The 18,301-nt window shown below is 40.4% G+C and overlaps 2 protein-coding genes across 3 annotated transcripts in view; one reads left to right on the top strand and one right to left on the bottom strand.

Annotated features, from left to right (window-relative positions):
• LOC308321158 (ubiquitin-associated and SH3 domain-containing protein B-like) overlaps positions 1-3,788 on the top strand; it is a 32,232-nt gene extending 28,444 nt beyond the window's left edge. The window contains exons 11-14 of the mRNA XM_080771992.1: positions 832-976; positions 1,500-1,606; positions 2,083-2,192; positions 2,858-3,788. Of these exons, the coding sequence (XP_080628118.1) occupies positions 832-976; positions 1,500-1,606; positions 2,083-2,192; positions 2,858-2,995 (500 nt within the window). The 3' untranslated portion in view covers positions 2,996-3,788. The remainder of the gene's footprint in view (positions 1-831; positions 977-1,499; positions 1,607-2,082; positions 2,193-2,857) is intronic.
• A 4,195-nt stretch (positions 3,789-7,983) lies between these two features.
• LOC308321667 (porphobilinogen deaminase-like) lies at positions 7,984-18,301 on the bottom strand. 2 transcript variants are annotated; one of them, XM_080772721.1, is made up of 14 exons: positions 18,139-18,301; positions 16,046-16,099; positions 15,552-15,624; positions 15,257-15,306; positions 14,825-14,880; positions 14,157-14,234; positions 13,859-13,936; positions 13,291-13,366; positions 13,031-13,144; positions 12,838-12,876; positions 12,566-12,685; positions 12,017-12,070; positions 11,673-11,759; positions 7,984-10,379 (listed from the first exon to the last, which is right to left on the bottom strand). In XM_080772721.1, exons 1-14 carry the CDS (start codon positions 18,160-18,162, stop codon positions 10,206-10,208), a joined length of 1,077 nt encoding a protein of 358 aa, XP_080628847.1. In that variant the 5' UTR covers positions 18,163-18,301; the 3' UTR covers positions 7,984-10,205. The 2 variants fall into 2 exon arrangements, with proteins under 2 accessions (XP_080628847.1, XP_080628846.1); XM_080772720.1 differs by lacking the exon at positions 18,139-18,301 and adding an exon at positions 16,263-16,383.

Here is an 18,301-nt window from a genome sequence, read left to right as displayed (position 1 = left end):
TTTAAAACAAAGGAATACTGCCTCATCAAAGTTGGCATTCTGCCTGGAGGCAGCTGCTTTATAAGATAGTTTTAGGGTCCAATGAAGTTATCTGGTTTTGTCAGAAGCCCTTTTTAATACTTCTCATTGGTTCAATATTCTTTTAACACAAACACAGACCGAAGGGTGTTCAATAGCATTATTTTATGAAAAAAGGTTATCTGGTTTCTGCCAGACAGCGACTATATATTGTGGCAAACCAGGGGAAACAGCCAGGCCTATTCCCCACAGAAGGAGGCTGGGGGAGGTGATAGAGGGAGTATATCACCCTGTACAGGTATTGCAGTCAATGGGAGCCTGGACATGGACGCACCTGCAGCCAGTAAGGCAATCACCAGAAGCTTTTAAATAGCCGACGCCCACCCAAGCTGTCTGGTGACTGTGTTGAGTCAGTTTGGACTAATGGAGGAGTGAGGAAGCAGGAATCACTCTGTTCTGGCTGGTATGAGGGATATCTCACAAGCCGACTCCACAAGGGAGAGCATACAGCACTCTCCCCCACCTGAATAAAGTAGTCACTAGCTCTCTCTCTGCTCTGCCCACAGGACTGTGAATAGAAGCCCAAGCCTCTGACATTTTGCCCTGTTTTCCCCTTTCCCTAACAATTTAATAAAAGACGATTTAAGTTTATGTTGAATCTGACTCTGAGCCTCTTATTTTATTGTGAATCTTGCCTATTCTCCCCTGGGTTGCCACAATATAAAATAGATTACGTAAGCATTTATTATTAGGCAGCGATTTACAGGTTGTCTTAAAGTCTATCTAGCGCTGCTGTGCTCCTATCTACTGTAGGACTGCAGCAGGAAGGAAAGATGAAGGTGCGCGTGGAACCAGGCCTCTTTGAATGGACCAAATGGGTGTCTGGCAACTCTTTGCCTGCATGGATCTCTCCTACGGATCTGGTCACAGCTCACTTCAGTGTGGACACAACATACAGGTGACTGGAAGTCAGGATCCCATGCCAACATCTTATTCTGGGCACCCAATATTTCTAAAACAATCACATCTAGAAACTTTTTTGTTGCTCCTGGATTAAAGAGTTTATATTAAAAAAGCAGCATCCTATTGAGCAGCATCTATGCAACACATTCCTATAGCAAACAACTGTCTTCATACTTTTACCACTGAGCAATAGTCGTCTATTGGACCACTCAAACTTTTTTATGTCAAGGACCCCTAAATCGTCATTTATCAGCCCGTGGACCCCCATTTGAAGAGATATGCCAGTGACTCCCATAAGAGAAGATCTTTACGGTTCTAGAAGTGATTCTGAAGGGTCCATTTGGTTCCTAATTATCATTTAGCTGGGGACCCCCTGGAACTCTCTCAAGGACCCCTAGGGGTCCCCGGACCCCACTTTGTGAATCACTGTATTAGACAATATCCATAAATACATAACCTTGACATGCAAATGTTTGAGAACCACTGCTATGGCAAATGACTGTTGGTTTCCTCCATAGACCTCTCATCCCAGTCAGTAAACTCACTGTGTCAGAGTGCTATGAGAGCTACATCAGTCGCAGCTACCAAGTGACCAAAGACATCATGTCTGACTGTAAAAACACAGGTATGTACAATCTTTGACACAAACAGACACACACTACTCCTGTTACTGAAAATGTGTGTGTGTGTGTGTGTGTGTGTGTGTGTGTGTGTGTGTGTGTGTGTGTGTGTGTGTGTGTGTGTGTGTGTGTGTGTGTGTGTGCGTTTATAAATGCTCTTTCATATGTTTCCTTATCCTTCTATGTGTGACAGAATGTGGATAGTAAAGTGAGGAAAATCCTGTCCTCAACTTTCAAAGGTTTAGGCTATTTTTAGCACCAGGGTGTAGGATATAAATTAGGATTATGGTTTAGTTGAGGTTAAGGGGAATGTTTTGTTATTATAATATATTAAGTGTGTGTGTGTGTGTGTGTGTGTGTGTGTGTGTGTGTGTGTGTGTGTGTGTGTGTGTGTGTGTGTGTGTGTGTGTGTGTGTGTGTGTGTGTGTGTGTGTGTGTGTGTGTGTGTGTGTGTGTGTGCGCGCGCACGCTCGTTCCACAGGAAACAACGTTTTGCTCGTAGCCCATGCCTCCTCCCTGGAAGCGTGCACGCGGCAGCTGCAAGGTCGCAGCCCACAGAATGCTAAGGACTTCATCCAAGTTGTCCGAAAGGTCATACTTTAACAACCTCTACCTCTCAAATATGTCTGTACAATAAACCATTCTAGTCTTTCCTGAACCTACACTCTGCCTGCATCTCTTGTCAGTGGCTTAATTCTGTGACAACATTTTGTGACCAAAATCCCACTTGTCACAAATTGGCCAACTTGGTGGAATTATATGCTCACAGCCTCACATCCAATGTTTTTCTCTCAGGGCATCGGTTACCTTTAGTAATAGGACTGGCTTATTTTGGTTTATACTTTCTTGCTCAACCCACCTAGGAAAAGATCAATGATTCATTCTAGTTCAAATGTCTAAAAACAGCATGTAATTTGTGATTAATCACTTTTTCCAAATTGAATCATACTGTTTTTTCTGGGTAGTGCTGCCGCTGTCGCCTCACAGCTAGAAGGTTCCGGGTTTGATTCCCGCCGGGGACGCTATGGGCACTGGGGGCGTGTTCTCTCCTCCACGTCATCAGTGCCCATACCTTAGGTGGGGTTGGTGACAACTGACAAAAGTGTGTAAACACAAACATTAAAGACAAAAGTGTGTAAACACAAACATTAAAGACAAAAGTGAGGACGTATGAAGTATGATGATAAGAGCGCCCCTCACTTCACGGACACGATTTTCTTATCTTCAATTTACGTAACCTTAATTTCCATCCATAGATCCCATATCTGGGCTTCTGTTGCTGTGAGGAGCAGGGGGACACAGGGGTGTGGCAGCTGGTGGACCCACCCATCCTCCCCCTTACGCATGGACCCAACCACAGTTTCAACTGGAGGGAGACCCTGCTAGATGAATGACAACTCCCCTCTGCCTTTCTCCTTCCACAACACACTTCCACAGACTGCAGTGGCTGGTGGTTTGGCCTGGTGCCGGTCCCCCCCTCCACCCCCACACCCAAACACACGTTCCAATCTGCTATATATTCACTTCCTCTAACCACTTCCTCTTGAGGGAATCCCTTTCGAAACCTGATGTTGAGCTGTCATCATCTTAAGTGCCGTTCCATTCTGCCAATAACTCAAGTGAAGTTTCCATGGACCCCCTCCAAGGGAACGGGTCTGCAAAACTGTAAACTTTAAGCGCCTAAATTGCCCATAATGCATTGTGATTTGATTTCCGTGACTTTAAAAATGGCAACATTCCTCCTCTGAGGGTGTTCCATTACAACGAAACAGACCCATGCACCGCCTCACTGTACCGTTTCACCAAGTGGCTACTCGTGTAACATTTGTTCCCATACAGTATGAGGGACCAGGGCTGGGGACGAGTACTTAGTGGATTGGAACGCAGTGCCTCTCTCTGGGTGCATCACCTTATAACCACACATACAGTACTTACTGCTAAGCTGCCAAGCTTAGCATTGATACAAATTAAAATAGCTTTCTGCTTGAACTTATCCTCAGTCAGTGAATGGACTCATCATATATTTTTCTCTGCATATATCAGAAGTGTTGAGCATGAGCATATAACTAACAATAGTTTAGTTAATCCACTTCATATTGGATATCATGATGAGTGATGATATGGATTGAGCCTGTGTTGTATGTTCTCTGCTGTCGGGCAGAAACCACCTAACCCCAAAATGTACAATTTTCAGGAAATTAAAAGATTAAAAAAATTATATATATATATATATATATATATATATATATATATATATATATATATATATATATATATATATCCAGCTCAAGTGGAGTTAGGAGGTTTTGGCAGAAGCGCATTTTAATACTTTTCATTGATTATATATTGATTATATATTTTTTAACCAACACACATAAAGGTTGTTCAATAGCACTAATGTATGAAAAAGAAAATCTAAAACCTGAAAAATGGAGTTAGCTGGTCTCTGCCGGACAGCAACGATATATTAATACAGGTATTAAGCTTGTTTTATGGGTCAGCGACACAGTGTCATTGAAATTACGTTACTTTTGTGTAGCGACATGCTGCATGATACTTTGTTGCTGAAGCATAAATCGGGCTTAAATCTCACTACAGCAGGGCAACGTCATGGCAGTTTTAACATCATCATATTACCACACATAATAAAATACATCTACGAGAGTCTAAATCTTAGGCTAAATGAAAATGTGAAATGTTCTAATTCAATACAAACTGACAGGATTTTTTTACATTAGAGATGCATGTCACAACCTAGCCGCAATTTGCAACTCTAGATTTTTTTACAATTGGTTGAATCTAGAGTTGTGAGGGGGAGCGCTTGTTTAATAGTGTCCCTCCCTCCCTAGGGTGTCGGCCTCTTCTTTGGGTGTCTTACCTGCGCAGGTAAGATTCTATTAAACAAGCGCTCCCCCTCACGTCTTGTTTTATGGCACGTTGAAAAAATCCAAGATGGCGGCTCGGAATAATAGTTGTGGAATATTTTGGACAGAAAGTAGCTCATAACTTTTTTTATGGGGACTTTTATGATAAACAAGGGACACCAGATCGAAAGAGGATAATTCAAGCTTGGACTACAGCTGCAATGTTGGTGAGTTTAACGTAATTTAAGACCAGGAGGTCACAAACCAAAAAACATGCATAGGAAGTCGATGGAGGTTATTGCAACTCTAGATTCAACCAATTGTAAAAAAAATCTAGAGTTGCAAATTGCGGCTAGTCACAACCCCTGTTGGAACGTTTGGACTGTTTGAGAATCTCTGTTCTGTGTAGTGGATGTTGAAAAATAATATCCATTGTCATTTTAAAGTCCTTATCACGAGCTTCCCAATTCTAGGAACAATGTTCAATATAATGTTTAATAACGTGGTCCACATGTTGACTTGTACGTCCATGTAAGTAGGTCGATATCAAAGAGTCCCAACAACAAAATAGCACAAAATGCACAACTGACAATCATACACGTATGCTTTGAATCTTGTCCAACGGTGACATGTGGTCATGTTTGCTACATATCTTATTTAAGGGGTCAAATGGAGTAGGTAGCTGTAAATATTATTTTAAAGGGGGTGGTGGGGGGGGGGGGGGGTTGTCCAATTGATATCTATTTATTGATAACTTTATTTCATGAAAAATAATAATTGTCCCCTTTAACCGCATGCAAGGAATTCTGCACTGCCTCTCAGGTGTTGACTGTATTTAGCTCATATTTGCAGCATTGTGCTGTGAGTCTGTGACCAGTAACAGTATTATTGTTAGTGCCTCTTGGAACTAAAAAGTGATGTCATCTGATTTCATGACTGCCTAATTAGTAGCAAAATACATATTTATACAAACTCCATCAATTGTAAATCTAAATTATTTAAAATGTTTGTTTTTGTTTTGTTTTTGTTTTTAACACTTGCTTATCATAAGCATGTAGCTTATTGTTGTTTTATGAGTCCATACTACTATATTTTGAATAATATCTTATACACTATATTAAACCAGTGGTTCTCAACCTTTTCAGGCTGCGACCCCCCAAAATTATAATATTTGAACTGGGGACCCCCCACCCTGACAAGCACTTTGTTGTTGTAGGAGTTGAGGCATTACAGTTTGACTCGGTTCCACAGATAAATATTGCTTCCACAGATATATTGCTTGACAATGCTTGTAGATTGGCTACTTTCACAATTTTTTGCGTATTTCTTATGACAATTTGGCCAATGTTTGACCAGTTTTTAAAGTTTTGATGCAGTAATAGTCTTTTTCTTTTCTTACTTACTTTTCTTACTAGGTATTAAAAAGGTCTTCACTCTTAAAGGCCCTTCAAGCTTAAATTGTCACTTCACTGTCATCTGGGGACACCCCAAAAACCACATGGGTTTAAATTGAGAACCACTGTTTAATTAAACCACCATATACAGGCCTGTATCATCAGCAGTGTAGCCTATTGGAGTAAATCAATTTCCTGACAATGTCACAGAGAAGTGTCATGCATTGATTCTAACTGATTTCACGCAGGGTATAACTTCCAACCTTGGTCCCAATTCCTAAAGTACTGTTGGCTTTCAAGTCTGTGCATTCACCTGTTGTCCTAGCTGTCTTGTCTTAATCAGGGATTAGTTAGAGCTAGCATGCCAGGTGGATGCAATCACTGTCCCAGTGTGACGTACGTGTCTCTGAAAACCAGCAGCATGGGTTCCAGAGGAACAGGGAGGATGAATTTGACTATTCGATTATGTCATGGTTCAATCTGTTTAAAGGAAATAGCATGTGTCTTTCACAAACTTGTAAGCTTATAGATTTGCTATTTTGTAAAAATTTGAATTTTCTTTTTTTTTAAGAGAAAATCTTTCAAAAATGTGTAAACATTTTGAGACACCAAACTACTGATGGACAACTTGTTTTGAACTGTTGTCTCATCTATCTCCCTGTTTGTACTGAACACCGTACCTTTACGAACTGCTTTTGTTTTTATCCAAAGGACAAACCCTGGTCACTGTGAAAGGAGACCACCTCAATGACAATGTTTGTAATTGATTTTGGTCAACCTCGGGCCTTTGATAGCCATAGTAAAATTATGAAGCAGAAAGGTATTGTCTGGCTTGTTGCTAATGGGTTAGAATGTGTAATTCATAATCCATTGTATTATGTTCCCTTGTGCTTATGCAACATTTCAAATAAGGGTTGCCATGTTTTGTCTACAGGGATTGAACTGTGGAAAAATCTGTTGTTAAAATATGTATTAATTTGTTCTGTTTTTCCTGGGTTACGAGACAAAATGTCAATGATTTCAAAACGACCTCTGACACAAGGATGCAACAATGCACAAGTGGAGACAAAGCCAAGCACAGACATGTTGGCATTATGACAGGAAACAGCCATTATGTAACTATACCGCTAATGACGTTCAAAGGAGGAAGCCATGCAATGTACCGATATAAAGAAGTTTAAGTATTCCTAATTTATTCTCATTTATTATTACCACATGTGTACAGCACTTAATTTAATGACATTTCCTCATAACGTTTTCTTGCAAATGCAACATTTTCTTTGTAATTTAAGAAGGGTTGGGTTGTTTCATGAATACCTATTTGTATTTTGTTTTTCCATAATTTTGTAAAAGAAAAGGCTGTGATAGTTCCACATTGTGTGTTTGTTTGTGTGTGTGTGTGTGTGTGTGTGTGTGTGTGTGTGAGAGAGAGAGAGAGTCTATTGATGCTACAATATCAAATTACAGTATTGTGTGGATACTGCAGCAATAACATAAATCGGTTAAGGCAGGTTATTTTAATGTATTATTTGGAACTATGCTACCAATACTATCCACCTTTTTAATTACAATAAAAGGAATCCTTCTGCTTTTGTATAATACTGCATCATAGGTTATTTGATTTAAACACACCTCAATGACCATTGACCAAAGTAATATTTTGCTACTTCAGGAGACTGTAGTTCAGAGGATGTGGCACAGTGGCAGGTAGATATTTGTCCTAACACAAACATTAAATGCCATTGACAATGGAGAATTTACATCATATGTAGACGAGGAAATCGGCTATTTCTGTCCTACACAAAGATTAAATTCCCATTGACAATGAATGGATGATACATGTACAATAAGAGCGCCCCTCACTTCACACGGGTGTGATTTTTTGGGGGGGAAAACGAAATGTGAAATATGGACTCAAGGTTTCTGCCTGACAGCAATGGTATTGCATGATATCTGGGCAGTTTTACAATGTTTATGTATAATGCAAGTTGTTTGGATTAGGGACAAAAAAAAGATTATCTATGCACTTATTTAACCTTAACACAAACGGTTGTGAAACCACAATCTCCTGAATAAAAGACAATTTTAAGTAGGGCAACGCAAAGTACAAAGTATCACATAGCATTGACATTTCATAATATGTTTTATTTGACATATTTCACAAAATAAAAAAGCCAAGATGCTTTGCGATTGCATATGAACATTTTTCATTTTAGCTGATTGTTGGCAATTTGAGTACTGAGAAAAAATAATTTATATTCAAGTAAATTAAAGTTGCAAAACAAAAGGCTGAGTTCATGATTTGCGGCATTTTGTTCTAAATAGACCAGTTGTGCAAAGATTAGATGACAATCTTAGCCAATCAGGATGGAATATGAAAAATCAAACAGCTCCGTATTGATCACATGAAAATGTTTTTACACATTAGCCCCCTCCTCAGACTAGTGGGAATGTGCATGCAAAATTTCATGGAAATCGCAGTGTTTTGTTCAAAACGGACCAATCCTGCAAACTTTGCAGATGTTCAGAATTGGCATCCAGGGAGTGTGTGCGCACAGATTGGCAGATTAGCTGTACAGTGTACACACACAGACAGGACAGATGGACGGAGGGATGGGGTGAAAAACATACCGTATTCTCTCCCCATGCCTTTAGCCTGGCGGTGACCAAAACATACATATAGGCTATAATGAAATACAAAAACTGTCTCATTAAACTGAACAGTAACATATATAATAGCTGTGATAGAGAGTGCACAGAAAGCAGAGATTATTCCAGTTAAGAAACACAGACATGACCAACCTTTAAGGAAAATATGACAGTTACAATTGTGTTTACTTGATTAATTAAAGATATTAACTTCATACGGATGTCACATTTCGAAAGCGATACCAACAAGATACAGCAAAGAGGTCAAACAGCTACTGACTTTGAATAAGCTTCTGTTCAACTGCTGTTCTACTGAATTTTTAAGAATTCAATTGTAGAATCCAGTTTAGGAAGTTATTCTGTTCACTCCAGTTTACTTTCAGTAGTGGAAATGGAGGTATTAAAAAACTACACATATATAAACATCGCCAGACCTATGTGCACTGTGTTGACTAAACCACAACTGCAGAAAATTAAGGTTAACGTCAAACTGTTGGCTAGTCTAAAACAGTAATATGGCTTGAATGCAGGTTGTATCTAGTTCTCACCAAGAAACGTGTAAATGTTTATCACATAACTGTTAAATTGCTTAATAAATGGCCTCTACTGCTATACCCCAAGCTTCAATCTCTACTGTCCAATAATCAACAGTAAAGATTGTTATGTGTACCAAGGAACATTTTGGGAGTACAAAAGGCACTATAGGCCAAGTCAAGTAAAATTGATGTAATGGATATAATTATTGTTGGTAAGAGGTAGCTACTAGTACATTATATATAGGAATAGGAAATTCAAAATAATCTGATGTTAGAGACAGGAGGCCACCCCAATGACTGGAGGACTGATTTTTTGGACCAAACACAGAACCTTTTTTCTTATAACTTGCCTATAATATATCTATGTACAAGCAAATTAAGTGGATTTTCATCATAGTGGAATCAACTGGGATCCAGAAATCATATCTTTGGTAAAAGACCTCAGTAAATTCCAATGGCATTTTGCAGAGTGTTTGCGGTTAGTGCTTCTCTAGTATTGAAGCTGGTTGTGAATTTCCATTTTTATGCTCAAGGAAACTCTGGGGGTTTAGTTGGCACCTTTATCCTGAAGATGTATACCAGGATTGCCTTGAATTTACTGTAATCTTGAAATTATTGTTGAAAAAATGCTACAATCCACAAATTATTAGTGAGTACAATGTTATTTAGCCAATCTGTAACCATACAGTATCAATATCTGTAGTATCTGTATAGCACATCTGTAGTGGCTGGAAGTGGTCTACCTTTATTGATAGATTTCAACGCTAATGGTTGACAATGTCAATAGAGTTATTTGAAGCAGACAGTGCCATCTTTATTGTAGTTCAGGCAGCTGTGCAATGACCCATCTCCGTCGAGAGAGAAAACGTACATAAAAACGTACAGATTGTAGCTTTAATAACGGTGGTTACGGAAAAGCTGGGGGCAGAATGCCTTGCTAAAGGACACTTGGATAAGATATATGGCTGCAGCAGGTACTGAACCTGCACATTTTCTGTTACAGGATAGTCACACAAACTCCCGGGCCATTCTGCCTAATAAGTCATAATAAAGAATGAATAATATTATATATATAAGTGCCGAACATGACTCTCTGTATGTAATACTTGGAATCCTTTTCAATACCGCCCCCCACCCACCCACACACTCCTCATACAGACATTATCTGGCATCATTCAGCTGCCTGGCCACGGTCAGGATCTCCTTGGCTCCTTTGCTCAGCAGTAGATTAGCCAGGTCTATGCCCAGCCTTTCTGCGCTGTCCTGTGCTGGATTGGACACCTTTAAGGCGGTGATGCCCACGTGCTGGACCAGCTCGTCTGCATCCTCCGAGGGCTAGCACACACACAGGACACATGACATTCAGTAAGGGCTAGCACACAGGACACATGACATTCAGTAAGGGCTAGCACACAGGACACATGACATTCAGTAAGGGCTAGCACACACACAGGACACATGACATTCAGTAAGGGCTAGCACACAGGACACATGACATTCAGTAAGGGCTAGCACACAGGACACATGACATTCAGTAAGGGCTAGCACACAGGACACATGACATTCAGTAAGGGCTAGCACACAGGACACATGACATTCAGTAAGGGCTAGCACACACATAGGACACATGACATTCAGTAAGGGCTAGCACACAGGACACATGACATTCAGTAAGGGCTAGCACACAGGACACATGACATTCAGTAAGGGCTAGCACACACACAGGACACATGACATTCAGTAAGGGCTAGCACACAGGACACATGACATTCAGTAAGGGCTAGCACACAGGACACATGACATTCAGTAAGGGCTAGCACACAGGACACATGACATTCAGTAAGGGCTAGCACACAGGACACATGACATTCAGTAAGGGCTAGCACACACATAGGACACATGACATTCAGTAAGGGCTAGCACACAGGACACATGACATTCAGTAAGGGCTAGCACACAGGACACATGACATTCAGTAAGGGCTAGCATACAGGACACATGACATTCAGTAAGGGCTGGAGAAAGTACTCCCTTTTATTTAACTTAAGTAAAATAATCAATAGTGCAATGTAGAAATACTCCATTACAAGTGAAAGTCTGGAATTCAAAATGTACTTGAGTAAAAGTACATGGCATAAAAATGTACTTAAACGGTAATATAAATACTAATACTCATTATGCAGAAATGATTTAAAAAAATAGGGGTAGGACCAGATAAGATTTTTAATTGGAATTATTATTATTATTGTGCATTGTTATTTTTCATAATTGTGTGTTTTTTTTGGTCACAGTCCATTACACTAGTGCATTGAAACCCACATTTAAAAACGACTGTCATCGACCAAAGTGCTGTACAAGTCAAAAAACATATAGCAACAGTAATACAATCAAATAAAATCAGAACATCAATATCAAGGTGGTACATATGGATATAATAAGACACTAAGATAAGAGGTGCTCAAAATAAAATGAGCTGTCGATAATTATGCCAAGGTTTTTAACATGGGTACGGATGTTGGGGGTGCAGGTGCCATATCACAGTCTATTACACTAGTACATTGAACACTACACTTATCACAGTCTATTACACTAGTTAGTACATTGAACACTACACTTATCACTAGTCACCTTATCACAGTCCATTACACTGGTCTGCATCGTGTCCTTCAGGCTGTCTGAACCATCCAGGCTGTATACCGCCCCCGTCAGGTAAAGCTACACAAATCACACACAAATAACACCATCACACCTGCAACGGTCATTCACAGTGGAATTAAAACACTCTTACACCTGCAGCATTCACTCACAGTACAATTACAACTGGAGGTACTAGGAATTTGACACGGCACATACTGTATAACATTTAGGAATTAAAATGCACCCCTTACAGGTTCACAGGTAATGTAGATGTGTTCTTAACCCACACTTTATCCTTGAACTGTGTTATTATTATTTATATAATTAAAACTCACCTGTGAGTCTTTAACTTCAGTGTTTACAGCAACTGGAACACTGCAGCCTCCCTCCTAAAACATGAGTCACACTGTTTACATACACACTAATAAATCAAATACTGTACCATCTCAACCACTTGAGACTGGCAATACCATAATTTCAGCAATAACAACAATCATATGAAACCTAAACTCTAAAGGCTCAAATTTAAAGCGGCACAACGTAACTTTTTTTAATTAATGAAATCTGTATGGAGTATGTTAATACAACATTTGTTGTATAAATGTTGTATATTGTCCCTCGGCTCTTCTATTTCGTTTAGATTGTGTCTCAACTAGACAGGATCTGACACGAATTTTGACCTGATGGTCAAGATTACATTTATCCCCTGAGCAAGCAGGCAGGAATCTGGACTCGCGCAGGAAACCGGGTTCAAATCCAGGGTAGAAGAGGAAAGTTACAGAGTGCAGCTTTAATCACCTTGACTGCCTTCATTATTGTCACTATCTTTTCTAACAGGTGAAACGTGTGAAAGGTGTGAAAGGGTGTGTGTGTGTTTGTTTTACCAGTGATCTTAAGAATGCTCTCTCTGCGATGCAGCGCAGCACAGTGTCTCTGTGATGGAGGACAGAAACCATCTCCAGGATGTCTGTGTCTACGGCTCGAACCTCTATCGCCAGAGCTCCCTGAATACACACACACACACACACACACACACATAGAAATTGATGTTGATTAAATATTGCAATGCAAATGCGGATTGTCCTTTGCTTCTGTCACACAATACCCTTATAATCGCTTGATGAGTATAAGGGACAGAGTCCTCAGTTATACACACCTGTCCCACAGCATACATGCAGTCTTCAGGTTCCAGGATCTACCAGTGAAAATAAACATTTTTAGAACTTTTGTTGAAGCACCTGTGCAATATATAAGAAGACCTCAACATAGGACTAGAGAGACAAGACTGATATGAGAACTTCTAGGTATACTTCAATAGTAAAGTCTAACAAGGGTTTTCTAGAGGGTACCTGGCTAATCCGGTCCTCCCAGCCCATCCTCTTGAGCCCAGCAGCAGCCAGGACGATGGCAGCATAGTCCTCCTTTTCATCCAGTTTCTTCAGACGGGTGTTCAGGTTCCCACGCTTAAGAGGCAAGTTAAGGCAAAACAAAAACTCTCCATGACAGTTGTGGCCACCGTCCTAGACGAGGTCATGTGTATTACCTCAATAATTGTCTGTCAACATCTGTATTGAAATGTTCATTTTGTTATTGACACAAAAAAGGATACAATATCTTTGAAGTCCAAGTGGGGAAACCTTCTCTTCAACTGAGCAGCACGTCGTAATGAACTGGTACCTATCACACTGCAAGCACATTAGCACAAATATCAGGAACATCAGCCATCCACACTCTGATCTGAGCAATAGGCTCTATGCACAATAGATATTAAAGAAATATAGGTGATTCATTGGCAGTCAAGCGGAATCTTGAAGGCATGCGCCTCTGATTGGCCCCTTCCGTTATTTTGGAAATAACTCTTCCTACTTCCGGGCCTTTTCTGACTTCCTTCACAGGTTTTTTACCTTACAGATTCTTTCGTTTTAGCGATTTTAGCTATTTTTGACAGGGGGGGGCGGTTGCATTTGAACGGGGTTAAATATGTATTAATTTTTTTACACAATTGTATAGTTTGTGTTTTTTTTTTTTACTATAATCCTACTAGACTCCAGGAAATTACATCTGGCCACAAAAGATCACAGGATGTACTGAATGTGAAGGGGGTTACTAGTATAGGGGGCTGCCATACTGTTGTTGTAACATTTACAAAAATATACAGTCTCTCTCTCATCCCATACCTGTTTTGGGGGAGCGTGTCGAGGGTTTTGCCTGCATTCTGTGGGTGTAGGACTACGGCATCATGGGGGTTTTCTCGTCTGGAAGCAGTGATGTAGGTGACACATACAATTTCCATTAGAGCAGTTACCCCGTGTTGAGTTAGTACACATTCCCTTAAAATCAAACTGAATATATCTACTATACTATGTCATTGTACTGTCTTAAATAGAGATGCTTGTGTGTGTGTGTGTGTGTGTGTGTGTGTGTGTGTGTGTGTGTGTGTGTGTGTGTGTGTGTGTGTGTGTGTGGGGGGCTTACTTCAGCACTGCCCCAATGGTGAATCCTGGAGGAAGTGTGGTGGGCAGGTCTTTCAAAGAGTGCACAACCAGATCCACTCTGTGGGACAAAGAGGAGTACTGTGTGGGTCACAACTAGTGGGTCAGCTACCAAAAGAAGGTCATGAGATGTTCAAAGGGTCACAGACTCTGAAGAACTTGACACGGGAGCTAGCGCAACATCAAGGCGGAAATGTGCACTTTTGTTTGATGCTAAACGGACAAGGAGAAAGATACTGAGAGAAATAACCTATACACAAAGTTCTACTTTGAGGCAGGACTCCAGAGAAGAACCTCATTGTCAGCTCTGTAGCAGTGGCCGGCAAACTGTGTTCTTCTGGATCGGACTAGTGAAGAAACACGGGACGGTTGCCGTACATTAGATTAGTCGATGGGTGGCTCTTCCAAGACAGATTTTGCGCTCTCATTAGAAGGCGGGTGTAAGTGTCCAACGGTTTCTCTAGTTTCTTTTAAAGTGTCCATGTCTCGGAGCCATAGAATCGGCTCAACGGTCGTCCTAAATATTTTTACTTTTAACATCTTACTAAGCTGGGATGACCAGATCTTATGCATGTCATTGCAGGCTGACCAGGCCATACCCTTCCTAGTTTGAAAGTCCTTTTGGGAAGAAGATATAATGAACCCACTTACTCATTCTTCTCTAGAGCATTCTCCAGCTCTTTGGTGAACAAACTCTTCTCTCCAATCTGTAATCAAAAACAGAATTTCTGCATTACAGTATTATGATGACTAGAATCTTGCACCCCAGGTAGATAGCAGTCAGTTACTTTCCCCAGTAGTGTACTGTGGATTTTTTAATTAGTGGAGCGCTACGTCACGTGCAGTCGAGCACACACGCACATGTGATTGGAATAACCTCTTTAATGTACAGTATTAGGCCTATTTATTTTCCGAAATGAGCGATCCCCGCTTTAAATAACTCCAAAACCCATGCAATACGACATTTGCTCCTTGGCGTTATCCCAGCGCCTTGGGATCTAATCCTGCTCCCGTCGTTTAAAAAAAGAAATCTAACCTATAAAACATGAATTAGATACACCATGTAACATGAATAAAGCTCACCTTCGATAAAGCTGTGTCAAGGATTCTATCTCCTGTTGTTGTCATGCCAACTGAAATAAAGGATTTAATTGTTAACATGTATATGCATAACAGTAACTAACAGTAACTACTGTAATTTACCAATCACTATTTTGGATTTTCTTTTTTATGTATCAACACCTATAATGACATGCCTAAATAGGAATAAATTATTATTGTATTTACATTATCAATTAACGATTACATTGATTTGTTTGATTAAGTGCTGTACCCCTAATATCCCCAGAGAAAGAAAAGCTGGTACACATCATCTCACCTATTTCCAATTGGACATCTGGGTACAGTTCTTTCAACTTGGCAGCAACAGAGTCTGTCTGGATGCGAGCCAACTGGAGCAAAATAACATAATCCTTCCCTGTTATACTATGTAATTTCATGTTATCCTTAAGTAGCACATTAACTTAAGTACATTTGATTTAATATTTTCATAGTCATTGCATGTTTGATAACCAGTCCATAATCAGCTCTAACCACTAGACCTAGACAGACACCATTTGTCTGAGAAGCAGCAGGACTACTATCTCAACCTCTTGTGCTGTATGTAAAGAAACGGATGAAGAGTGCTTCAGATCATCAGCATTAAACATTTAAGCCTTCTATTCTGAGTAAATAAGTAAGTTGCAACTGTATTTGGTCATTTTGGTGTGCCCTTTTTTCCCTCTACACACCAAATATCTTTGCTGAAAATGTTCTGATGCTGGGGCTCAAGTGGTTAACAGTTAATTAAAAACATAATTTGATTGGCCATACCTGACTCTTGCGTGTTCCAATCCGAATGACTCTGATAACTTTGCCGTTGTCATCCTGTTGGGGGAGAAAAGTCATTAATTTAGAATTCTTCAATAACAGGAGTTTCCTTGTTTGTTGACCCATCCACCCTCCAATCCAGCACATTCATATCTAGGCCTATCTTTTACCACTTAACCAGTTTACATGAGGCTAAACAATAATGCACTAATGATCTTACCCTAATGTACATTCCTACTTCCATAGTTGTCTACTACCGTATCCTTGCACACTCTGTCTGCACTGTGTGGGCTATTGTGTGTGTCACAGTGGCTCTGAATGACTGCTACGTCTTGGTGAGGTCATATAGCTCATAGATAAGGGAATTGTACAGTAGTCTTTTTAAACCATGCATCCCCCTTCAGAAGCTCCACCCTCCAAGAAATCTCTGGCTCAAAAAGATAAGTGTGCTGAGTCCGTTATAAGGGAGGGGCACCATGGGAGGTTCTTTCTTACTGGTGTGAGGCTGGGGGAATGTTGGAACTTCTGATGAACGAAACAACATATCACATCTCAAATCAAGGTCATGTTGGGTAGTAGTGATAGTGAAACGTTAACCACTGGAACCAGAGACGTCGACTTTATAACTGTCAAGGCGATAAACCTGAACTTGCAGGTGGTCCTTGCTCATGCATTCAGTAGGCCTAATGTAGGAAAAAGATTTTATTTGGTAGAAACTCAGTAACTTGGTATTTGAGGCCAGAGGAATTAAAGACAATATCCTCATTATCACTGGTCCTTTGAGGAGGATTATGCTTCAATTCGAAAAGTACTGAAAGCTTAACAACTACAAAAGAGGATTAGATCATTGTGATGTACAGGGCGAGGTTCTAGACAGAAAATGACATGAGACTCCACTAATAGCCAAGAAGAGACTAGAGAGAAAGAGAGAGAGACACACAGACAGACAGACAGACAGACATGGACCACACGTAATCATGACCACTAGTTGATCAATCTGGGAACTCATTGGCAAATTGTAAAACAAAAGGAATGACAGCACCCTCTTTGACGCAAGACAACAGTCTGTCTTGAGAGACTAGTTGAGTAAAGTTTACTCAATGACACACTGACCTAAGATGTTGCATCAATGTAGTAGACAGCAGTTATCAGTTATCTCAAGAAGCCAGGGAAAGTGTACTTTTATAATCCAAACGTGTTATAAGATGTTTATAATGCATTATAGACATGGAATGCATAGTAGGTGTTACCAAAAGCACTAATCTTATGCCATATCCCCACCCAACCCAACAGGTTGATTCAGGGTGGTGGTCCCGGTTCTGTTCACAATCAATTGAATGAAAACCCCTACTTGTCCACATGAATGGCAATTCAACTGCAACTAAGATATTCAAGTTTACTGTGCAGTGGGTTCATTTTCCAAAGTTGCCTGCACACTGTGAAGCCAAAGTAAAATGTCACTTCCCCGGAATTATCTATGTGCCTCAGACTCACGAGAGAGGAGCACTAGACAATGACACGAACGTTTCCTGCAGTTCACATTCAAGAAAATCAGGTTGTTGACAGCAACGTCATGACTAGGAAGACGTGATAGGAAGATGTGATTTTCTATTGTGAAGTTGTCAACATCGACCACACTATTGTCCACTGCATTAGACTTTATATTTTATCAAGTCTGACTTTCACTGTCTATGATAGCCTACGCAAATATCAGAATCGGTCACATAGACTACATCTTTGATAGTCTATTTTGACTCTTTCTTGATCCAAGTTGTCAGTGGCAAATGACAATCTCTGCTAAATAATGGCTAGAAATACATTTGGCTGGACCATGCAAGTTGATCTAAACTTGCATAGAAAACATTTTCAAAGATCCTCTATCGACAAGTTGACCACTGGCCAGTTAATTTAATAAAGCACTAATAAAGCTTCATGCCATTCCCACGTTTTGACAGTTCGTCTAATATTGTCCACTTGCAACGTAGAGTGGGTGGGGCAGTCGCACCGATAAGCCAATGAGCGCTATCTACAGGCCAACATGGCGCCCACCGTCTGCAGCGCTCAATGCGGCGTTTGCATTGAGGGATGTTTCCTACCTGACAGCTGCTCTCTCCGGACATGTCGGTGATCGGGCAGCAACGGACCGATATCGTACGTGTCAACAGCGTGTCCTTGTAAAGGAAGAACCCATTTGGTGCCGTTTATTCCTCGCAAAGCGGTATAAAGTCACTCCCGCGAGGCGCGACACTACATGGACTG

Source organism: Protomyctophum bolini (assembly GCF_963924005.1).
Source record: "Protomyctophum bolini genome assembly, chromosome: 9".
NCBI classification, from domain to species: domain Eukaryota; kingdom Metazoa; phylum Chordata; class Actinopteri; order Myctophiformes; family Myctophidae; genus Protomyctophum; species Protomyctophum bolini.
This window is presented reverse-complemented; position numbering and strand designations above follow the sequence as displayed.